This window comes from Lytechinus variegatus, chromosome 10 (assembly GCF_018143015.1).
Source record: "Lytechinus variegatus isolate NC3 chromosome 10, Lvar_3.0, whole genome shotgun sequence".
NCBI classification, from domain to species: Eukaryota; Metazoa; Echinodermata; class Echinoidea; order Temnopleuroida; family Toxopneustidae; genus Lytechinus; species Lytechinus variegatus.
Genome location: NC_054749.1, coordinates 2,457,911 through 2,476,954, shown reverse-complemented (window position 1 = coordinate 2,476,954; position 19,044 = coordinate 2,457,911). Strand labels below are relative to the sequence as shown.

The following is a 19,044-nucleotide window of genomic DNA, read 5'->3' as shown; positions in this document are numbered from 1 at the left end:
TCAATTGGACCAAAGAGATAAATCAAATATATACCACACCAATAACACACCTATCCTGCCCCGATCAAGTCAATGTATTATAAGGTTATTCCACAGTTTTTTTGTAACCACATTCTATTTCATACAAAAGTTTGCAATTTGTAGCCAGTCCCACCACTAATTCCCAAAAAATGATAACAAAGCTGCTAAATTGAGCAGTTTTCACACTTTTAAAATGTGATTTTTGCCTTCTTAACAGATAAGAAACCAATGAAACGGATGTGTTAAATTGGTCGAGATTGTAATCTCTCAATTTTATCATTTTAAATGAATTGAATTGGTGTAGAAAAAATGCTAGACTGAGGAAATGTTTTCCTAAACCAATTAGATTCAAATCCCATTAGACTGTCAATGATCATAAAAGCATCTGGTCTTTTAAATTATATAAAGACCCTTTTTTGTGAATGCCTGATAACATGAATTTTTCTTTCAGTTGCTTTCATTTCAACAAACAGTAATACATTGTCTATCCAAAATAGAATGACGCTTGATGCAGAAAATTCTCAGTGGGGTAAAGAAAAACACTTAACGCACAATTACAATTCTGTAGAGATCACGTTCCCTTTCTCCTGCTCCTTCTCCTCCCTTTCCTCTTCCTTCTCCTCCACTCCTTCCCTTCCTCCTTCCCCTACTCATCTTTTGCCTCCTCCACCCTTTATTCCCCTCTTCCTCCTCCACCCTTTCTCCCCTTCTTCTTCCTCCTCCTCCTCCCCCTCCCCCTCCTTCCTCTCCTCCTCCTCCCCCTCCTCCACCCCTTCTCCTCCTGATCATCATCTTCACCACTGTTAAAATCATGACTATTCTCACACCACCATGATTATCACAAATACACCTCTCCATCATCATCTTCACATTCTTTGGGGTTTTTTTTATTCCATGTGAATGAGTTCACCTGGGCCTAAATGAGATTTATGCACAGACAATGAATCAAAACACAAAGCAATAGGTCAGAACTGGACAAAGATTCTGGCTCCACTTCACCAATGCCCTTGGCAGTGAGTTCATGTTTAGCTAAATCTGAAACGCCAACTCTCTCCCATTTCCAGCTCAATCATGTTCATGAATAAGACTGGGGAATAATCAAAAGACGCACGCATAGTCAACCCATCTCCCTTGGTACGTTGAGGAGATCATAGCACGCGGGAGCCTAGCTGGGCTAATATCCTGGCGATGCCCCCCGTAGTCGTCGAGCACGTCCACATGATTCGATTAAGGGGCCAATCGTGAAGTCTTACCGTAATCCAAACCGACTTTCAAACACTCTGATAAGGTGTCAAGAGGGATATACGAGAGACGGTGTCCGACGAATAAATCGAACAAGGCCTTTTGGCATTGTTCAAGAGACGCTTGGGAAGTGATTGAAATGGTAAAGGAATATCCGCCGATTCCAATCAAATCAGAAAACTTCAGGAAACTTTGTCCTAATAGCACAGGCATGATCTCAATCCTACCATCATTAGAATCTTTCCCCGATTCTTCTGCTATTTTCTCAATTCCTCGTTAATTTGTAGAGGATTTTTCAAGCTGGAATTATGCAAATGTCTTAAAATGAGGAATAAAACAAATTGAAAAATACAGATGTTCTATTTCATTCTTAGTGGAATTAGATGTATGAACTATGTTTTGGCAGGATTGGTCATCCACTTCTTTTCTTCAAAATAAACCAATAATTCCTTCAATATTTTGTAAGCCAAAAAGAATAACAAATCAAAATTGATAATGGAAATATCATGGAAATATTGTTCTCCTGTTTCATTTATTTTCCCCCAGAAAAATAACCCCAGGCCTGGCATCCAGACTTGTTTCCTCCTTAATAAATCCTGCCTGAATTATCTTCTAGAAAAGTGAATCTTCATCTGAATAAACCACGATTTATCAAAATAAATCACCCATTAATCACATAGAAATCTCTTGAGGGACCCAACACGTGATGAAATTATAAAAAACACCATATCTTCAGGAGTCATACGAACAGAATTATCACACTCTGAAATGAAAAATCTTTAATTTCATCACAAGAGTCATACAGAAAACTGTCATATCTAGCTCCGGGGTACGTTCTCTCTGTTTTGCCTGCCGTGTCTCTCTCATCGAGCAGAATCAATTTCGGCAGCAGAAGCACGGCTTCTATTGATTTTAGTTGTCTCCATCCTATATCAGTGGTTTTACTCATGGGCCCTCTAGAGTTCTCATTTCATATCGGTCCTCTTGTTCAGGTAGGTTAACAAGTCGGTCCATTCTTGAAATACAGCCATAACGTTGGAAATCAGGCTAATTTCCCATTACGCTATTTATTTAATTCAATTGAATCTAAAAGAGTCGAGTCCATGTGCTTCTCCTACACAGATTCATATATTCCTGGGCTTATTTTTAATGCAAAGTTTTGACAGTCATTATCGGGGACTAATTTGCTCTCGGCTAATCAGATGTAAGGATTTGCTGTAGCTTATAACACCGAATGTTATTTGAGCTCAAATGCCATTTCTGTTAAAAAATTCAATCTATTCACTATGTTTGACTTAGGGAAAGAACCTACCTTAGAATGACAGTCTGAGGTCTGCGTTGTTCTACAAGCTGTGTGTGGACCCGTTGAGCTAGCCTCTGAAGATGGGGATGCTGATGGGGCTGGGTGTGTCCCAGGACCTGGTCTTCAGACAGACCTCGTTGAGGGTTCAGTGCTACGATCACTGGTCCTATCTTGGTCTGGAAAAACAACATATATATTTCTTTTCATTCAGGAAATACATTTGTGTATGTGTAATTTGACAGTGTTGACATCTTTGATTGTTAATACTAGCATCAGTGAAACACACAATTTTTACTATTCACTCATTATTCAGTATACATCAAATCCTTATATGATGCAGTATTTGGTACCCTGGGGTACCAAATAATAATCCGCCATTTTGTTGAATTATTTATTTTATTTTTTGCGCTGTACCCTGGGTTACCAAAAAATGTGTACAAGTATATTTTAATGTTTTGTACAGATTTTTTTTTTCTTTTTAGTGATCTTATGTAACAATTAATGCATGCAAATGATAACTTTATTCTAATTTTCATGTTCTGTTCTAATCTTCACTGTTCAATAATGATACCTGTAGTTGTCATTATTGATCTTATGTAATTTAGCTGGCGAAAAGTATACTTAAATTCTTAAGTCTAACATAATTTGTTTACTATTATTGGCATTAGATTGTATCAAAGAAAGGAAATAGGCGTTGTGATCATTGTCCCCATTCATTGTCATGATTGTCGCACCGATCGTACGACCGTGATCACCATGACAACAATGTAACTGTACACTATTACAACACGAGATGGCGCTGCACAACGCCGTACCCCGGGGTACTACGGTACCCCATTGTACGGCGTGGTGCATCATATGTTTGTAAACACATTATCAGAAGTGCAGGGCTGTCACAAGTACGATGTGTATTAAGAGGAAAGTGGATTGACAAATCATTATTCATTTCTATGCCTACTTAACTTCTACAGACTTTTAAAAAGCAAGTCTTCTGCATTGGAAATTTGTTGCAACTATGTTGGAATATTCTTTTTCTATAGTTAAAAATGCATAATTTGCATCGCTAATTTACAAAACATGATGCATGTATAATTATATTATTCTCAGATGTCTGTAGTTTTAAATATTCAGTTTATTTAATGAATCAAATGGAAATAAGATTAAATTTATCTAATCTGTTTATTCATTTACTCAATTTATTCATTTATCAGTATCATTATTTCTCTTTGGATGTATATGGGGGGGTGTGCAGGTAGACAGTCTCCCACAAAGATATCTTGTTTTTTCCAAAATCACACAGGAAGTCGACTGGTTACATGACCAGCTTACCTGACATTCTCCACACATCCACCTCTGTTGTAGGGCCTTGCAAACACTCTCTTCAGTAACAGGTTTTGGCATCTTGACCAGGTCATTCAGACGCCCATAGAGGTCAGAGGTCATGGGAGGGGGCCTGCGCTGGTTTGGGAAGCAGGGGCACGATACGGAGTACGAGGAGCTGTTGGGCGTGGTCGATGACGTCGTTGAAGAGGCAGACGAGATGGACGAGGAAGCGGAGAGGCTTTCTGCAAGGTTGTCACTGTAACCAGAATCTGAAGAGGATGATGGATGATACAAAAAATATGCAAAAATTATGAGAAAAAAAAACATTGTCTCCCCAAAATAACAAAATGAGCACAAATACTATTAACAGATAGCCTATGGAATGGGAAATTCATGAGGCTGATTTTCTCACATTGTATTATCTGTTATCAAGAAGTTTGTCAATGTCAACAGATCACTTCCAGCTTAGCCCATTCTTCGGTATAAACTTTACACTAGACCATTTAAGTAAGAAGTGGATGATAACAATTGACTATCAGAAGAAAAATGATGAGAAAAATCGGCTTTGTGGACCCTCGGCCCTGTGGGAAGCCCCCCTATGCTCTAACCAGTAACACTTGGAAGACGAATAATCTGCATCATCAAGAATAATTTTCAAAAAATTACATTGAAAATTGGCAGGGCGTAGGTGATAGGAGGTATAAGGTACCAAAATGAGGTTAGCCACCCCTAGACTTATCAGCCAATAAGGAAATGACTGAATGAAGAAATATTGTACTAAGTCTGACATATTCAATGTTTTACAGAGGCTGATCACAAAAGTAGTCCAAAGCTCAGGGCATAATCCTTTCTACCACAACTTTTAAAACAGAATGCATTCTCTCCTAATAGCACACACTCCTTGATGTGGAGCATTAAACCATGAGAGAACAAGAGAAAGAAGAAAGTTTTTAGAAACGCGATAAAGAACAAAAGAAAGAAAGTTTTTTTTAGAAACGCGAAATGATTTGACAGCAGAAAAAGCCTGAAGGTTCATTAAGAAGCACTCAAAGATGGAGGGCCCCACCGGCAAGGGTGACCAAGGTTCAACCTCAGCTACGGGTTGATGATTAGCGAGGATGCGGTTGAGGATGTTTCCTGACAGAGGGTATAACTGAAATCTGACATATAATCATTAGGTGTGGTGGACACCCCCAACCGCAATTCTGACGACAACTCGGGGACTGTTCCAAATGTGATGTCACAATCCTATCAACAATAATGAGTTAAATTCAGGAGGGTACTGGTAAGTGATGTTATAACCTTGCATAATTCTTGACAAAGGGAACAAGAGATTGCAAAGTGCCGCTAAAACATCCCCAACAACATCATCTGCTTAAATGGGAAGTTCACCCTGACAAAAACTGTATTGTAAAAATAGGAGAAAAAATAATAAAGAATATTGTCGAAGGTTTGAGAAAAAAATCATCAAATAACTAAAAAGTTATTAGAATTTCAATTATTTGATTTGTGACGTCATACGCGAGCAGCATTCCTACATAAGTGAATGGTAAAAAATAGACAAATCATTTCACATCCAATAATGAATAGAAAACAAAATTAAGTCATCAGGGGAGCGTTTCATGAAAGGACTTGTTGGACGTTTTATCCGACAAGTCCCATTTTATCCGACAGTTACCATAGGAACAGTACCTCTCAGCCAATCATAATCAAGGAAAGATGTCAGATCTGACAACTTGTCAGACAAAAATGTTGATGAAACGGTCCCCAGGAACCATGCAAAATTTGAAATTCATGCATTTTATATTACATAACACATGGGGCAGCTGCTCGTTTATGACGTCACAAATCCAAAATTTTGAAATCTAATAACTTTCTTACTCTTTAACGGATTTTCCTCAAACCTTCACCATTATTGTTTACTATTATTTCTGCTATTTTTGCAACAAAGTTTTCTTCAGGGTGAACTTCCCCTTTAATTCATCAATATTCATGAATAAAATTCAGGATGGTACTGATAAGTGATGTTATAACCTTGCATTATTCTTTACGAAGGGAACAAGAGATTGCAAAGTGCCGCTAAAACATCACTTGATGGCATAGAATCTGCTTAATTTGTTCCCCTTATCTCTTTTCATCTGTCAGTCTGCATAACAACTGTCTGCATCAAGAGTATATATTCTTTCTTTTACTTTCTTTCAACTGCCAATTCTTCTGTAAACTTTCTAACTTCCATTTATGTTCTTGTCCTCTCTCTTTCCTCCCCCCCCCCCTCTCTCTCTCTCTAATTCCCCTCATCTCTTTCCACTTGTAGTCTGGCAATTACACTGTCTCAATCATGGCATCTTTATTCTCCTGTCTTCCAGCTTCTATTTTTTACTGCCACTTCTTCTGCCTTGGTATTCTCCATTCTCCAGTGTTCCCTCTGTTATCCAACCTCTCTCTCACTCTCTCTATCTTTACCTCACTCTATGTTCATTCCTACTTAAATTTTCCCTTATTCCTCCCTCTCTTGATCTCTCCTTTCAGTGATCTCTACCTTTTCGTCTGGAAAGAAATTCCTATTTCCTTTGTAACTCACTTTTTCACAATATTCCACCATTACAAAGTCAAATAAATTCATTTTCAAGTAAAAAAAAAAAGACAAAGAAGAAACAATATAAACCTCTATGTTTATCTCCCATGTCAAATCTCTATCATATAGGCCTATTCCTAGCCAACACAAAAACAAAGACCCCATCTTCTCTCCTTCCTTTCCTCCCCATCTCTTACAAATTCAGTCTGGAGGAGCACATCATTTTCCAGAAGAGCCACGGATGAACTGGCGGTCATTGACCCCACTCCAAGAGTGAATCTTGGAGGAAAACACAGTGGTTTCAGATTTCCCACAGATAGATGGGATGTTGTATCCATGGCGATGACTGGATAAATGGTCCGTGCCTCATCTTTTGTCATGGAGTCTGCATGATAAATGATCCAGATAATGTACCAGGAATGTCGAGGGATGATCAAAGTCCTTTGTGGCCATGAAGGGATATAGACACACTGTTAGTCCCTTCCCTTTGAAAACATACATTCGCGCACATTCTATTACAAAAATGATTGACGACTGTTTTTGCAAAATATGAAGTTCAGGTTGTAACTTGAAACAGCATAAAAACCCAACAGAAAACACAGCGAGGGGAACTGTGATATGAATTTCAAGAACTGATGGTGCGAAGTACTGACTCCTGTTGAACCACAATTATTCTACAATTAAGAAATATATTATTCTAAAAAGTAATTCAAGTGGTTTGGTTGAAACAGAAGAAGTGTTGGTTATATTGAGGTAAGAAACCCTAATATCTATCTTTTAAAGTTATGATATATTTTACAAATTGTTTGTACATGATTCTCCCCCTCCCTCTCTCTCATACACAAACACTCTACATTCCCTATATCTTCATTTTAATTGAAAGACTTCTGAATTGAAAGTTGATTACCTGGGGGCCGTTTCATAAAGCTGTTCGGAAGTTAAGAGCGACTTTAAGAAAGACTGGTGATCCTTTCTTGTGGTAAATGATATCAGCCATTAAATGTTCATCAGTTATTATTTTGAGAAAGGATCACCAGTCGTTCTTAAAGTCTTTCTTAACTTACGAGCAGCTATATGAAACACCCACCAGAGCAGTAGACAAACATTACTGGAGAATTTTAAGGCATCAGAAAACTATGAATATGCCGACATGAATTTGATTAAAAAATCACATTCAAAAAATACTATCGAATAAATGCAGAAAGTCTATTCTACTAAAAAATGAAAGAAATCAAAAATAAGGAGTCATTAATATTTGATTTGCAATCTAACTCCTTATAAATCATATTACCTGATTCCCATGGGAAATAATTATCCATCACCTGCTAATACTGTTATATTATTCATGAGAATGGTCAAAACTCCTCAACCCAACTTCCTATGTGATTTTCATTAACACACTCGGAGTCGGCGGTTCTTGTTAACAGGTTGCCTACTGGAACCGGGTGATCCCTGTACGAAGGCCTACAGGAATTACAGAATTCGACAGTTGACTGGTTAAAACACAAAACTTTGTCCACCCAGGTCAATCCCACTCGATGAATATTTCAGTGATTCTGGTTGTAGAAAAGCCATATCTTGAGGAGAGAATCTGCACGGTTCCGTCCTGAATGCCGAAAGGGTGTTTTATTTCGCAAAGGATCGCACAAAACGTGGAAATCCTTGCCTGAAAACCTAATAGTCCCTGTGAGTAACCATCAAACAAATGAACATTGGATGGCTTCCCGTGTCTGGGTGGTTGGGTATGAGGTCATATTCTAAGCTCTTCTTCAATCAGTAGTCGAGTCTTCAAGACATAGGATGAAGGGAATGTTGTACAATATTTAGGGGGCACTTGTATGGTAACTCAAACAGCGAGGGGATTTTGTCAAATATTCCTGCAAGTTGCAGAAATAACTCAAGGATATTCTGTCAAATATTTCTGAAAGTTGCAGAACTAATTCACCAAGCTACAAGAATTGTAATTTTCACCATTTCTTGTTCGCACTTGACTTGAACAAAAATTTCTATTAATGATTCATGAATTTCCGTTTTTTATTACAATTACAATATGCCCTTTCTGATTTTCTCTCATATTAGTGTGCTCTCCCTATCTCATTTGCTCTCTCTTCCTCTCTCTCTCTTGTAACTGAAGACATGATCACTTTGAAAGCAGTGTGTTGCTAGTCTGAAACCTTGCCAATTGCAAAAAACAGTCTATCCTCCAATATAACCAAATAAGATACCCAAACGGACGTTGATTAGCATTTGTCATCAAGCTAATACTGTCAAACTTGTGTCAAATGAAGTTACTAGCCAAAGGACAGGCCATGATATCCTAATGTTAAACAGTCTTTAAACATTTTATATATATGCTTATTCACCTACGGTCTGTTTAAAAAAAACGATCTAGGTATAGTTTCTCAGAATGAAGATCAATAAAACTACTCATGAACAGTCTCAAAACAACACGTGCATCTTCCTCATTGACCTATAAACTTACCAATATATTCTATTCCACCGAAATATTGACATGACCTATAAACTTACCAATATATTCTTGTCCACCGAAATATTGTCTCCATGCAATGTTGAGACGCCACATCCAAACCCCCCAGTTAATATTCTTCAGCTAAATTACAAAAAAAGTACTTGTTCCTGATGCTCACAAAACTATCTCCAAGAACCAAACACACAGGTTGGATCATGTGGTTCTCTACAAAGTACAAACTGAAAATGCACAATGAGAATGTGACAAAGCTCTTATACATTTGTAATTCTGTATGTGGCTTTACAAATTAACTTCTCACAAATGAGCCCAAATCTCTGAATAATTCATGCAAAGCCACAGGAGTAAATCCCAGTCATCGACTGACAACAGATGCTTCTTTTTTTTCTTTGCACGTTTCTGTGAAGAAGCCATTTCACAGATTAACACTCGCATATTTAAGGTGGTTGATTAGTCAGCTCAAAACAAACAATTTGAGCACAGTAAACAAAGTCAAATATTGACTATTCTAGTAGATTATAAAACAAACTATGGTTTCATGGCTTTCGGGATTGCCTCCCAACCGATGAGTGGTCTGTTTGCAATGTCCAGTGCAGGGTCAAGCCGCTGCCCAGTAGTGGAGAGTTCACTTGGACGTTTGCCTTTTTCACAATTCTAAGGTTGAAGCGGGGTTTGAAGTACCACTGCACTTCTATTGTATCGTGTGGTTCAACATGTAATCTATTTCTCAACCCACGTCAACTGGTTGACAATGAGTGAATCATTACTTTACTCATGTACAGTAAGCAATATGTACAACCTAAACCTTTAGAAAAAGTCCAACGTAACCTATTCAACCATTAATACCACTGACCTCGTGAAAGAAGGTTACAAATAGTGACAAATATATACAAACCCTGTCAATAAACAATGCTTAAGAATTTTTTATGTGATAAGATAACTTTTCATTGAGTCACTAAGCAAACATCATAACAAAAAACAAAGGGAAATATTTCTTGGAGGTGATTGTATGTTATAAGTAATATGTAACCTAACTCTTGAAAATTCCCACCAAAAGCTTTCCAACCATGCGTACAACTGACCAATAGTCAAAATACATACGAAACTTGTCAATATTAAACAATGATAGAGAATTTTATGTGTTAACTGCTCATTGAGTCACCGAGCAAACATGGACAAAGACAAAAGGAAAATATTTTTTTTTAGATAATTCTAACTTTTAAGTACACACGCTATCACTGCTATAATCCTCGGAATGGCTAGTCAAATTTGTCAAATAAAGGCACCAGTCATTTAGTAAATAATGAAGGTCTTACAGATGAGCCCCGAGAGGTCAAAATTGAGGGATATGGTATGTGTCATTCCAATCAAATAAAATGGGTCATTATTTTTTGACTGTCTTTTCAAACATAATTGATCGAATTTTACAAGCCATAAACAAGGATTACAGTTTTTCATTCTTGAAGCCACAATTAGCAATTAGAAATTCTAATAGAATTGATATCAAAATGTTTCATATAACAATTATATTTTTTTGTTTTAGAAAAGTCAGGTACAAAAAAAAACAAAGTGGCAATGGATGTAAAAGATAACCAATAACCAACAGACAGATCGATATGAGCGTGACGATAAACAGACATATCTTGAAATAACAAAGGGATTAGAAAGGATTTAGATGCCCACTTTGTAAGGATTTGTGCAGTGTTTAGATTAATCTAAATAGATGCCAAGTTCATCCAATGGAATGTTAAGTAGTGATCATGGATTAATGGATGGAGAAGCTGTCAATCATTTATAGCAAAATTTTCTCTGATTTTGGATCTTCATTTCTCACTTTGTTTTCTTATCTTGACCAATATAGTTGTACAAATAAAAATAGACATGTGATTTTTATTTCAACTAAAATGATGGGATCAAAAATACAATATCAACTCGGTACGCATCTATCATGATATTGTTCCTAACTAACATAAGAATATATGATTGATGATTTGATTTTTCTACATCTGATATAAAAGGAATTCCACAAAGTACCCTTACATATTTCATTTCTTGTTCCACTTATTCTGAATTTTGAAAATGTGGGCATTTGTATTTCATGATTTGTATTCGTTTTATGAAAGTCACTTCAGCTTGTATGAAATGAAAGAGACAACTCTGTGAGAGCCAAGAGAATGAGGTCATGGCATAAATATGAAGTGTGTCTAACTTCAGAGGAGTTTTGATCCTTTTGTATATGAAAACTCAAACAAGAATAAAGAAGAGATTATGTTTTGACAGAGACAAATGCTGCTCTTGATTGGTTGACACCCTTGAGATTGCCATAAGATTTCAAATGAACCAAAAATATGCAAGATTTGGGGGGAAAGTTTCACATTATCAGGTATCTTTACATCAAGCACTCCTTGCTCTATTTGTATTTTTTATCTCTCAGACAAAACTGATGTTAAGTCTTATGAAAGTGTATTCCCTTTTATCTTTAAGTTTCCGAACTGGAAAGGGTTGGGAGAAGAAAAACACATCAATCATCAAATGACCCATATGTTATGTTTTATCATGGAGTTTCATCTTCAACATGATCAGTCATAAATTTAAGATATTGTTGAAAGAAATTATTGTTCTTGATAATAGATGATCTCAAAAGAATGTATTACCATCTCCGAGCAATTCAACTGTCTTGGAAATTCAGCAATTAAGACACTACTTTACACTGGATCTAAAGAGACTACGGTATTCAATTGGTAACCCAAAGAGAGAGCATTATCTTCAGATTCAGGAGACTTCAAAGTCAGACATCACTCTGTCACCTTTTCAGAATTATTTGCAGATCGCTTGCAGACATCTTCAAACTACAAACATTCGTTATGATGCATAATCAGGAATCCCTCAGAGATGAAAAAAAGCAGGCCTATATATTTACCTCAGACACATTTCCATGGGTGAAATCTTCCTCATTTATATATCCATACAAGCTTTTTAATTCTATAAACAAGTGAAGAGTGATCAATTCATCATATTCTTAGTGAATATAGGTCCCCAAAATACCACAAGCTTACAAACTATAAAAGAAGATCCCACATCCACACTCACACACAATGAGTGGGACAGTTCTCATCAATTCATGCATATCCACAATGTTGACATCTTATTAAGACAAGGACATGGCATAATACCACATTGCAGTATGTGTTGGCTTAAAAACACTATGGATTATGGGTAACACAGATTTGATCCTTTTGACATCGAATAAGATTTACAGTTAGCTTACTTATACCATGGTCACATTTGCTCTACGGCGGCCGGCCGTACAGCGAGTCGAAAACAGCCGTTTCAACTTTTTTTTTTACCAATTATATAGGTGGTTTGAAATAAAGTTAATAAAACAGCTGTTGTCGACTCGCCGTACGGCCGCCGTAGATCAAATGTGACCAAGGTATAAATTGCATTTAAAGTTAGAAGAGTTTACATTTTTAAATTCTGTTGGAAATGATGGTGGAGAATGGATGTGGTTGCAGAAAACAAAGAGAAAGAAATGAGAAAGTCTTTAATCATTGCAGATCTCGATTTGGTTCATTTACATTTTAAACTCAACTCTGTGAAATGTAAGCTGCAAAACAAACACAATGAAGATCAACAGATCAACAGCACACAAGTTCAGATTGCCTTGAAAATAACCCAACTTCTGGGTTGAATTACTTGTTTATTTTGCTCATTTTTCAGCAATCACGCATATTCTACCAGAACCATTTGTCATATATTTCTGATCTTGCATTCAAAAGCTCATGGGTGGTATTAAAGTTGAATTCTATCTGAACTCATTCTGAGCTGGTTAACTGGCATTTATGTTTAAGTGGGGGTAGTAAAGGATTAAAAGAGACATATCAAACTCTCTAATGGGTTTAGACTGTCTATTCCAGTTGAACCTAGCTTTGCATAGGTGTTCTGAATAAATCCTCCCAAATCCTGTATGTTGATATCTAAATCTGCCAGTCACACTGAACTGCTAGAGGGGTAGGTAACTGATACCGTGTTTACACATTGACTCGGCTCGGGTGTTGAATCCGCGAGCCGGGTTGAACACTGCGAAGAAGGGATCAGAGATCGCGTTTATACGTACATATAAAAAGGCGAGTTCAACACGGCTCGCGGATCTCGAACGGAAGAAGAATTATGACGTCGCAAATTAAGCGCGGGAAATTCACCGCCGGAATCGAATCTTGTCTGTGCGGTCAACAACAATGCCAAAAGTGAAAGCGCGCGCAGTGACTTGGTCAAGAGAGTTCGACACGGCTTTCTGTTTACACACGAAAAAATTGCCGAGTCTGACTCGGCTCGCGGGTTGAAACCTACGATTTTGGCGGATCAAAAAAGCCGTGTTCGACACGGCTCGCGGATCACACTGATCGCGTTTACACGGCATAAATTTGCCGTGTTGAGCATGGCTTGCGTGTCGAACCCCCGAGCCGTGTCAATGTGTAAACACGGTATGACAGTACCACCTAATCCAGGCAGATGATATACCTATTGAATTTGGTAAATGGGTTGGCACATCCCTGTGTATATATCCCTCCCTCTTCACCTTCTAAAGGTCTCCTGGGATATGTATGTTGGCAATGAAGAGTGGAGGTTATCCCATACACTAATGGAGGCTATGTTTGTATTGTATAATTACCCAACACCTAACTGATAGAATGGGACCAGTCGAGAGGTGCGAGTGATAGATTTTGTCAATTTTGTCCGAATGCGCTCTCCAACGAGGATCTCATCTTCTATTTTTCCTTAGTTCCATCTCTCTCTCATTCTCTCTGTTTTTCTTTCTTTCTCTCACTGCCTTATATTGTTTGTTCATTTGCTATTTACTTATTTATTTATGTACTGACAGATTTGTTATTTTTATGCAGGTGAGCTTTATCAGTGGTCTTTGAATACACTGATACACCGATTTACAGGAAGCCCTGTTTCCTATTTCCCTGGACCTCAATTTATAGCCCTCCATCTTTCCTTCATTCTCTTCTCTCCCTCCCTCTCTCACTTCCTTCCCTACTTTCTTTGCCTCCCTCTTGCTCTCTCCAGGTTTCCTTTGATTTCCCCACTTCCCTCTTTCCATCCCCCTCCTACAGAACTCGATAAAAAGCCCCCATCTTCACTTGCCTTTCATTCTTTCCATGCTATCCTCCAAGTTCTCTTCTATCTCACCTCCCTCGATATATCCCTCCCTCCCTTCCCCCCTCAATCCTCTTATGCCCCTTTCATATTGCCCTTTTCATTTTTCACCGGCGAACTTCGCCGGTGAACTTCTCCGCCTCGCATTCCTCACTTCAACGGCGAAGAAAAAAATGTACCCTTTCGCACTGACATTTCCCCGGCGAAAGTCAACGGGCGATTGCAGAACAAAACGAAAGAAAATTGTAAACATTACTTCTTACCTTTTACAAAAAAGGTATCAAAAAATTAATTACAACATATTTTGGAAGTATTACGAGAAAAACAAACAATATCACCTTGTTTTTATATTTTAGCGCATTTTATACATGTAAAAAGTGCTTTTAAATAAATATTGTTAGTAAAAATAAAACATTTTCGAGGGTATATACTTGGCCATAGAATTCAGCTGAGCTTGCAACTTATCGCGCGCGGAATCTCGGTATACAGGGGTCTTTGGGAGAGAAAAAAAATTGACCTCTGATGTCATTAAAGAGGAGAAGTTCTCCGGTTTGCTTTCATACTGGCTGTTTCACCGGCGAACTTCGTTGGTGGAAAGTTTCACCGGTGAAAAGTTTCACCTGCGAAGTTCTCCACCTCTAGAGGTGGAGAATTTCGCCGGCGAACTTCACCGGTGAAGTTCTCCTGTGTACCTTTCATACTGGACACTTTCCCCTTCGCTGGCGAACTTCACCGGTGAAGTTTGCCGGTGAAAAGCGCACTATGAAAGGGGTATAAGTTCTCTTCTATCTCACCTCCCTTCCTCCCTCCACCATTTTCTCTCCCCCTCCCTCCCTCCCTCCACCATTTTCTCTCCCCCTCCCTCCCTCCCTTCCCCCCTCAATACTCCAAGTTCTCTTCTATCTCACCTCCCTTCCTCTCTCCACCATTCTCCCACCCCCTCCATCCCTCTCTCGATATATCCCTCCCTCCCTTCCCCCCTCCTACCCCAAGTTGGCTTCTATCTCCTCTCTAATGTCGTCAATATTTGCACTGTGAGGCGAGCGATTCACGCTCATCACTGATTTCCATTTAACACCAGTATCAGGAAACCAATGGATAATACTCCTCAAATATTGGGATAATCCACATATGGACCTGACATTTTCAACACCTTCCTCTCTCTCAGAACACACATTGGAATTGAATTTCCAATTGAACCTATTAAAACAGACAGATCGATACCATCCTCACTACAGTATTAGCAGCAATCACAGTAATAGCCATCAGCATATGAGTCAGACTTTGAAATTAAAAACATGACATATAAATCGAGAGATAATTCATCCAAAAATTGAACGATGCCCGATTTTACATACAAAGAGTTGCAATAGATTTCAAATCAAACTTAGATCAAAACTGATCTGAAATATATATATATATAAACATTGTAAACTCCTGAAGAAGACGGAGGACCGTTGAAAATTCAAGTGAACATTAAAAACTTTATTGGCAACCAAAGCATTCTTGTGAGCATTATTTTGTTACCTTACAGAAGCCAATACGTGAAACTTTAAGATTATATATATATACACTCCCCTCCAAAAGTTTGGGAACACCTGCCTTCAGTGTGTGTTTTTCAAACTTTGGTAGACTTTACTGAAGTTAAGCCTCATAGTACAGCTGTATTTTTGTTTTAAAGTGAAGGCTATACACCAGCGTACATTTTATCATTGATTCAAACAAATTCAAAGGTCTTAAGAGACGTGCAGCTGCCAAAGAGGGCAGGCTACCAGTCAAGATGGCATTCTCTAAAAAAAATGCTAACTTCCTTTAACATTGTTCTGTTTGTGGTTCTATTCTGAAATTCTTCCCATTATTTTGTGAATGTTACAGCAGATGTCCTCAGAATTTGTTGCTCAGTATTGTTCATAAGACAGATGAATTATGGCAATCTGATTTTTTTATCCTGGAAAACATCTGAACTTGACAAATGCCTAATCCTTATTTAAAGAAAATGCATGGAAGTGGAGTAGACATCAGTGCAATTTGAAATTCATGAATTCACTTATTCCAGTGCACCTTCATTCATTTTGCCTATTCAGTTTTTCTTAGTCAGAAGTCAGTCACAAAATTAAAATGGCTAATACAAGACAGTTTTCTTTGGAAACCCGTCAGTCAATTGTAGTTTTGAGGAAAGAAGGCTACTCCATGCGATAAATAGCCAGGAAACTCCAGATCAGTGTCCATGCTGTTCACTACAGCCTGAAACACAAATTAAGAGGCCACTGGGTCTAATGGGGACAGGAGACGAAGTGGTAGGCCAAAAACAACATCTCCTGCTGAAGATAAATACATTTGGGTGAGCAGTGTGCACAACCGTTGTCTGACTTGCCCACAGATTACAGCTGACCTCAACAACACCCATGAGATGCCTGTATGTTCTTCAACTGTTAGAAGACGTCTCTGTGTAGCAGGGCTGATGGGCCATGTGGCTTCAAGGAACCACTCTTCAAAGAAAAGAACCGGAAGAAAAGGCTTGCTTGGTCTTTGGAGCAGTGGCAGAAGGTTCTTTGGCCTGAAGAATCAAAGTTTAAGATGTTCGGCAGCAAGCGACATACCTATGTGAGACGGCGAAAGGGAGAAAAGATGCTACCCCAGTGCATCAAGCCAACTGTGAAACATGGTGGTGGTAATGTCATGGTTTGGGGTTGCTTTGATGCAGGATATGTAGGCAGCTCGCACAGAGTAGACTCGGGTATCCTCAACCAGCATGGCTATCATTCAATCCTACAGCAGAAGGCCATCCCTTCAGGGAAACGCCTGATCGGAGAAGGGTTCGTTTTCCAGCAGGACAATTACCCAAAACACACGTCAAGACTATGCAAAGACTACTTGAAGAAAAAGGAAGAGAAACAAGTCCTGGAAATCATGGATTGGCCGCCCCAGTCCCCAGATCTCAATCCCATTGAGCTGGTTTTGGAAATATAGACAGGAAGGTTCGAGAAACTCGCCCAACAAGTGAGACTCATCTGTACGTGGGAGATACTACAGAAGGCATGGCAGGGTATTTCAAGTGACTCCCTCAAGAAGTTGACCAACAGGATGCCGAGAGTGTGTCGTGCTGTTATTGCTGTCAAAGGAGGATTCTTTGATGAGAAGGCAGTCTAATTGGAACACTTTGAAAAAGAAAGACATGCCTTTAAGTTAAATTTCATTCTAGATTTTATTTTGTTTGTTAAAGTATCACAAAAACAAAAGAATAAACTGTAAAGTCTTTTTGCAATAAATGAGTTTCCATGATCAAGAAAAAAAAACTGATGCCCTTTTGATTGTTATTGTGGTTATTTAAAAGAAATATATGATTTATTGTCTTTTATGTTTATTCAATAGAATTTATTTTAAAAAAAGTTTTCCATATCAGTGACACACGTTCTGAGTATTGTTTAATTTCATTTTTGTGTCTAACTTCTGACTAGGAAAAGGAAAAATGAATGAAGTTGCACATGTATTAGTGTAAAAGCTCTGAATAACTGCAATAACTGCATGTAATAAAAGAAGTTAGCATTTTGAGAGAATGCCATCTTGACTGGTAGCCAGCCATTTAAGAGAGTATAAATTTGTTTGAATCAATAACAAAATTTACACTGCTGTATAATCTTCACTTTAAATCAAAAATTCACCTGTGCTATGAGCCTGAATATCAATAAAGTCTACCAAGTATAGAAAAACACACACTGAATGCAGGTGTTCCCAAACTTTTGGAGGGGAGTGTATATATATATATAAGGTCTGATTTGAATCTTGTTTGCAACTTTTTGTTAGAAAGGGCTTGTTATCCTCAGCGATTCCATGTCACAAATTCCCCACACTGATTCGATACATATTTATAAATAAGCTCATTTGATGAAAAAAAATCTGCTATTAGTTTACTGAAAAAGTGAAATGTACATATTGTTTGGGGTCTTGGTTGCCAATGTGTCTTTCACCATGCTTTCTATGGGTGCATATAGGTCACACAGCCAAGGGAAACACATCAAAGATGCAGAAATGCAATCCTCGGGCCAAGATATAGCAACACTTCTGCTCAAGTGTTAACTCTGGATCTATTTCTTGACTTTGTGAGCATGCATTATTCAGCATCTGAAACATCAAAGGATTTCATAAGAATGAAATCAGCTCATAAAGCTCACCAGCTCCGTACCAGGAGAGAATTTGAACTGTAACTCTAGCCGAGGCAGAAGTGGAGGGAAAACAAGGCAAAATGTTTCCCCAAATATTGAGTTTGAAACTAATCCCACCCATATTAGTTCATAAACAGTGCCAACGCGGGGGAGCCCATTTCGGGAGAGGGGAAACATTAGACCTGACACCTGGGTCCACAATGGATACAAGCATGGGACACTTCTGGCCAAAGGTGCGCAGCTCACACCCCACGGTGGTGCAACTCAGGTTTCAAAGGGAGTCCAAGGGAGATATGGGATGCTGGAAGAACTTTACACCAGGTGGCGCAATTATGAGCGCCGTCTGATGGAGAGTGTTGAACCGCCAGGGAAAGAAGCCCGACTGGATGCCTTGGAGGGACAGTGATGTGATCATGTAATTATGATATGATCCAGTTATTATGATACATCTGACGGTGTTGCTTCCTCCTCGTCGCATCCCTCCGGGGATGGTTGCTATGAGGACACCATTGCACCCCTTGATGCAGTCACCATTGATCAAAGGGAAAGCTAATCTTGCTCAGATTCATCAGCACATCATCAGTGTCTCCGAGATGCTGATATATATGACAGTGTGTCATAAAGTGTTTTTTTCAATCCATGCTTACAAGGTCTCCTTAATGAATCTATCTACAAGTTTGGCCGGAGGGATATATTTGATAAGATATCTTGCTCTGATTTTGAGAAAGGTCTCAAGTTCAGTTTTATCCTACGCATTGAGTTCATT

At 38.4% G+C, this 19,044-nt stretch overlaps 1 protein-coding gene across 1 annotated transcript in view; it reads right to left on the bottom strand.

The window, feature by feature from the left end:
• Window positions 1-19,044, bottom strand: part of LOC121422567 (unconventional myosin-X-like) — a 121,085-nt gene that overhangs the window by 31,511 nt on the left and 70,530 nt on the right. The window contains exons 3-4 of the mRNA XM_041617713.1: window positions 3,896-4,158; window positions 2,576-2,742 (exon numbers count right to left, since the gene is read on the bottom strand). Coding sequence (XP_041473647.1) covers window positions 2,576-2,742; window positions 3,896-4,158 — 430 coding nt within the window. The remainder of the gene's footprint in view (window positions 1-2,575; window positions 2,743-3,895; window positions 4,159-19,044) is intronic.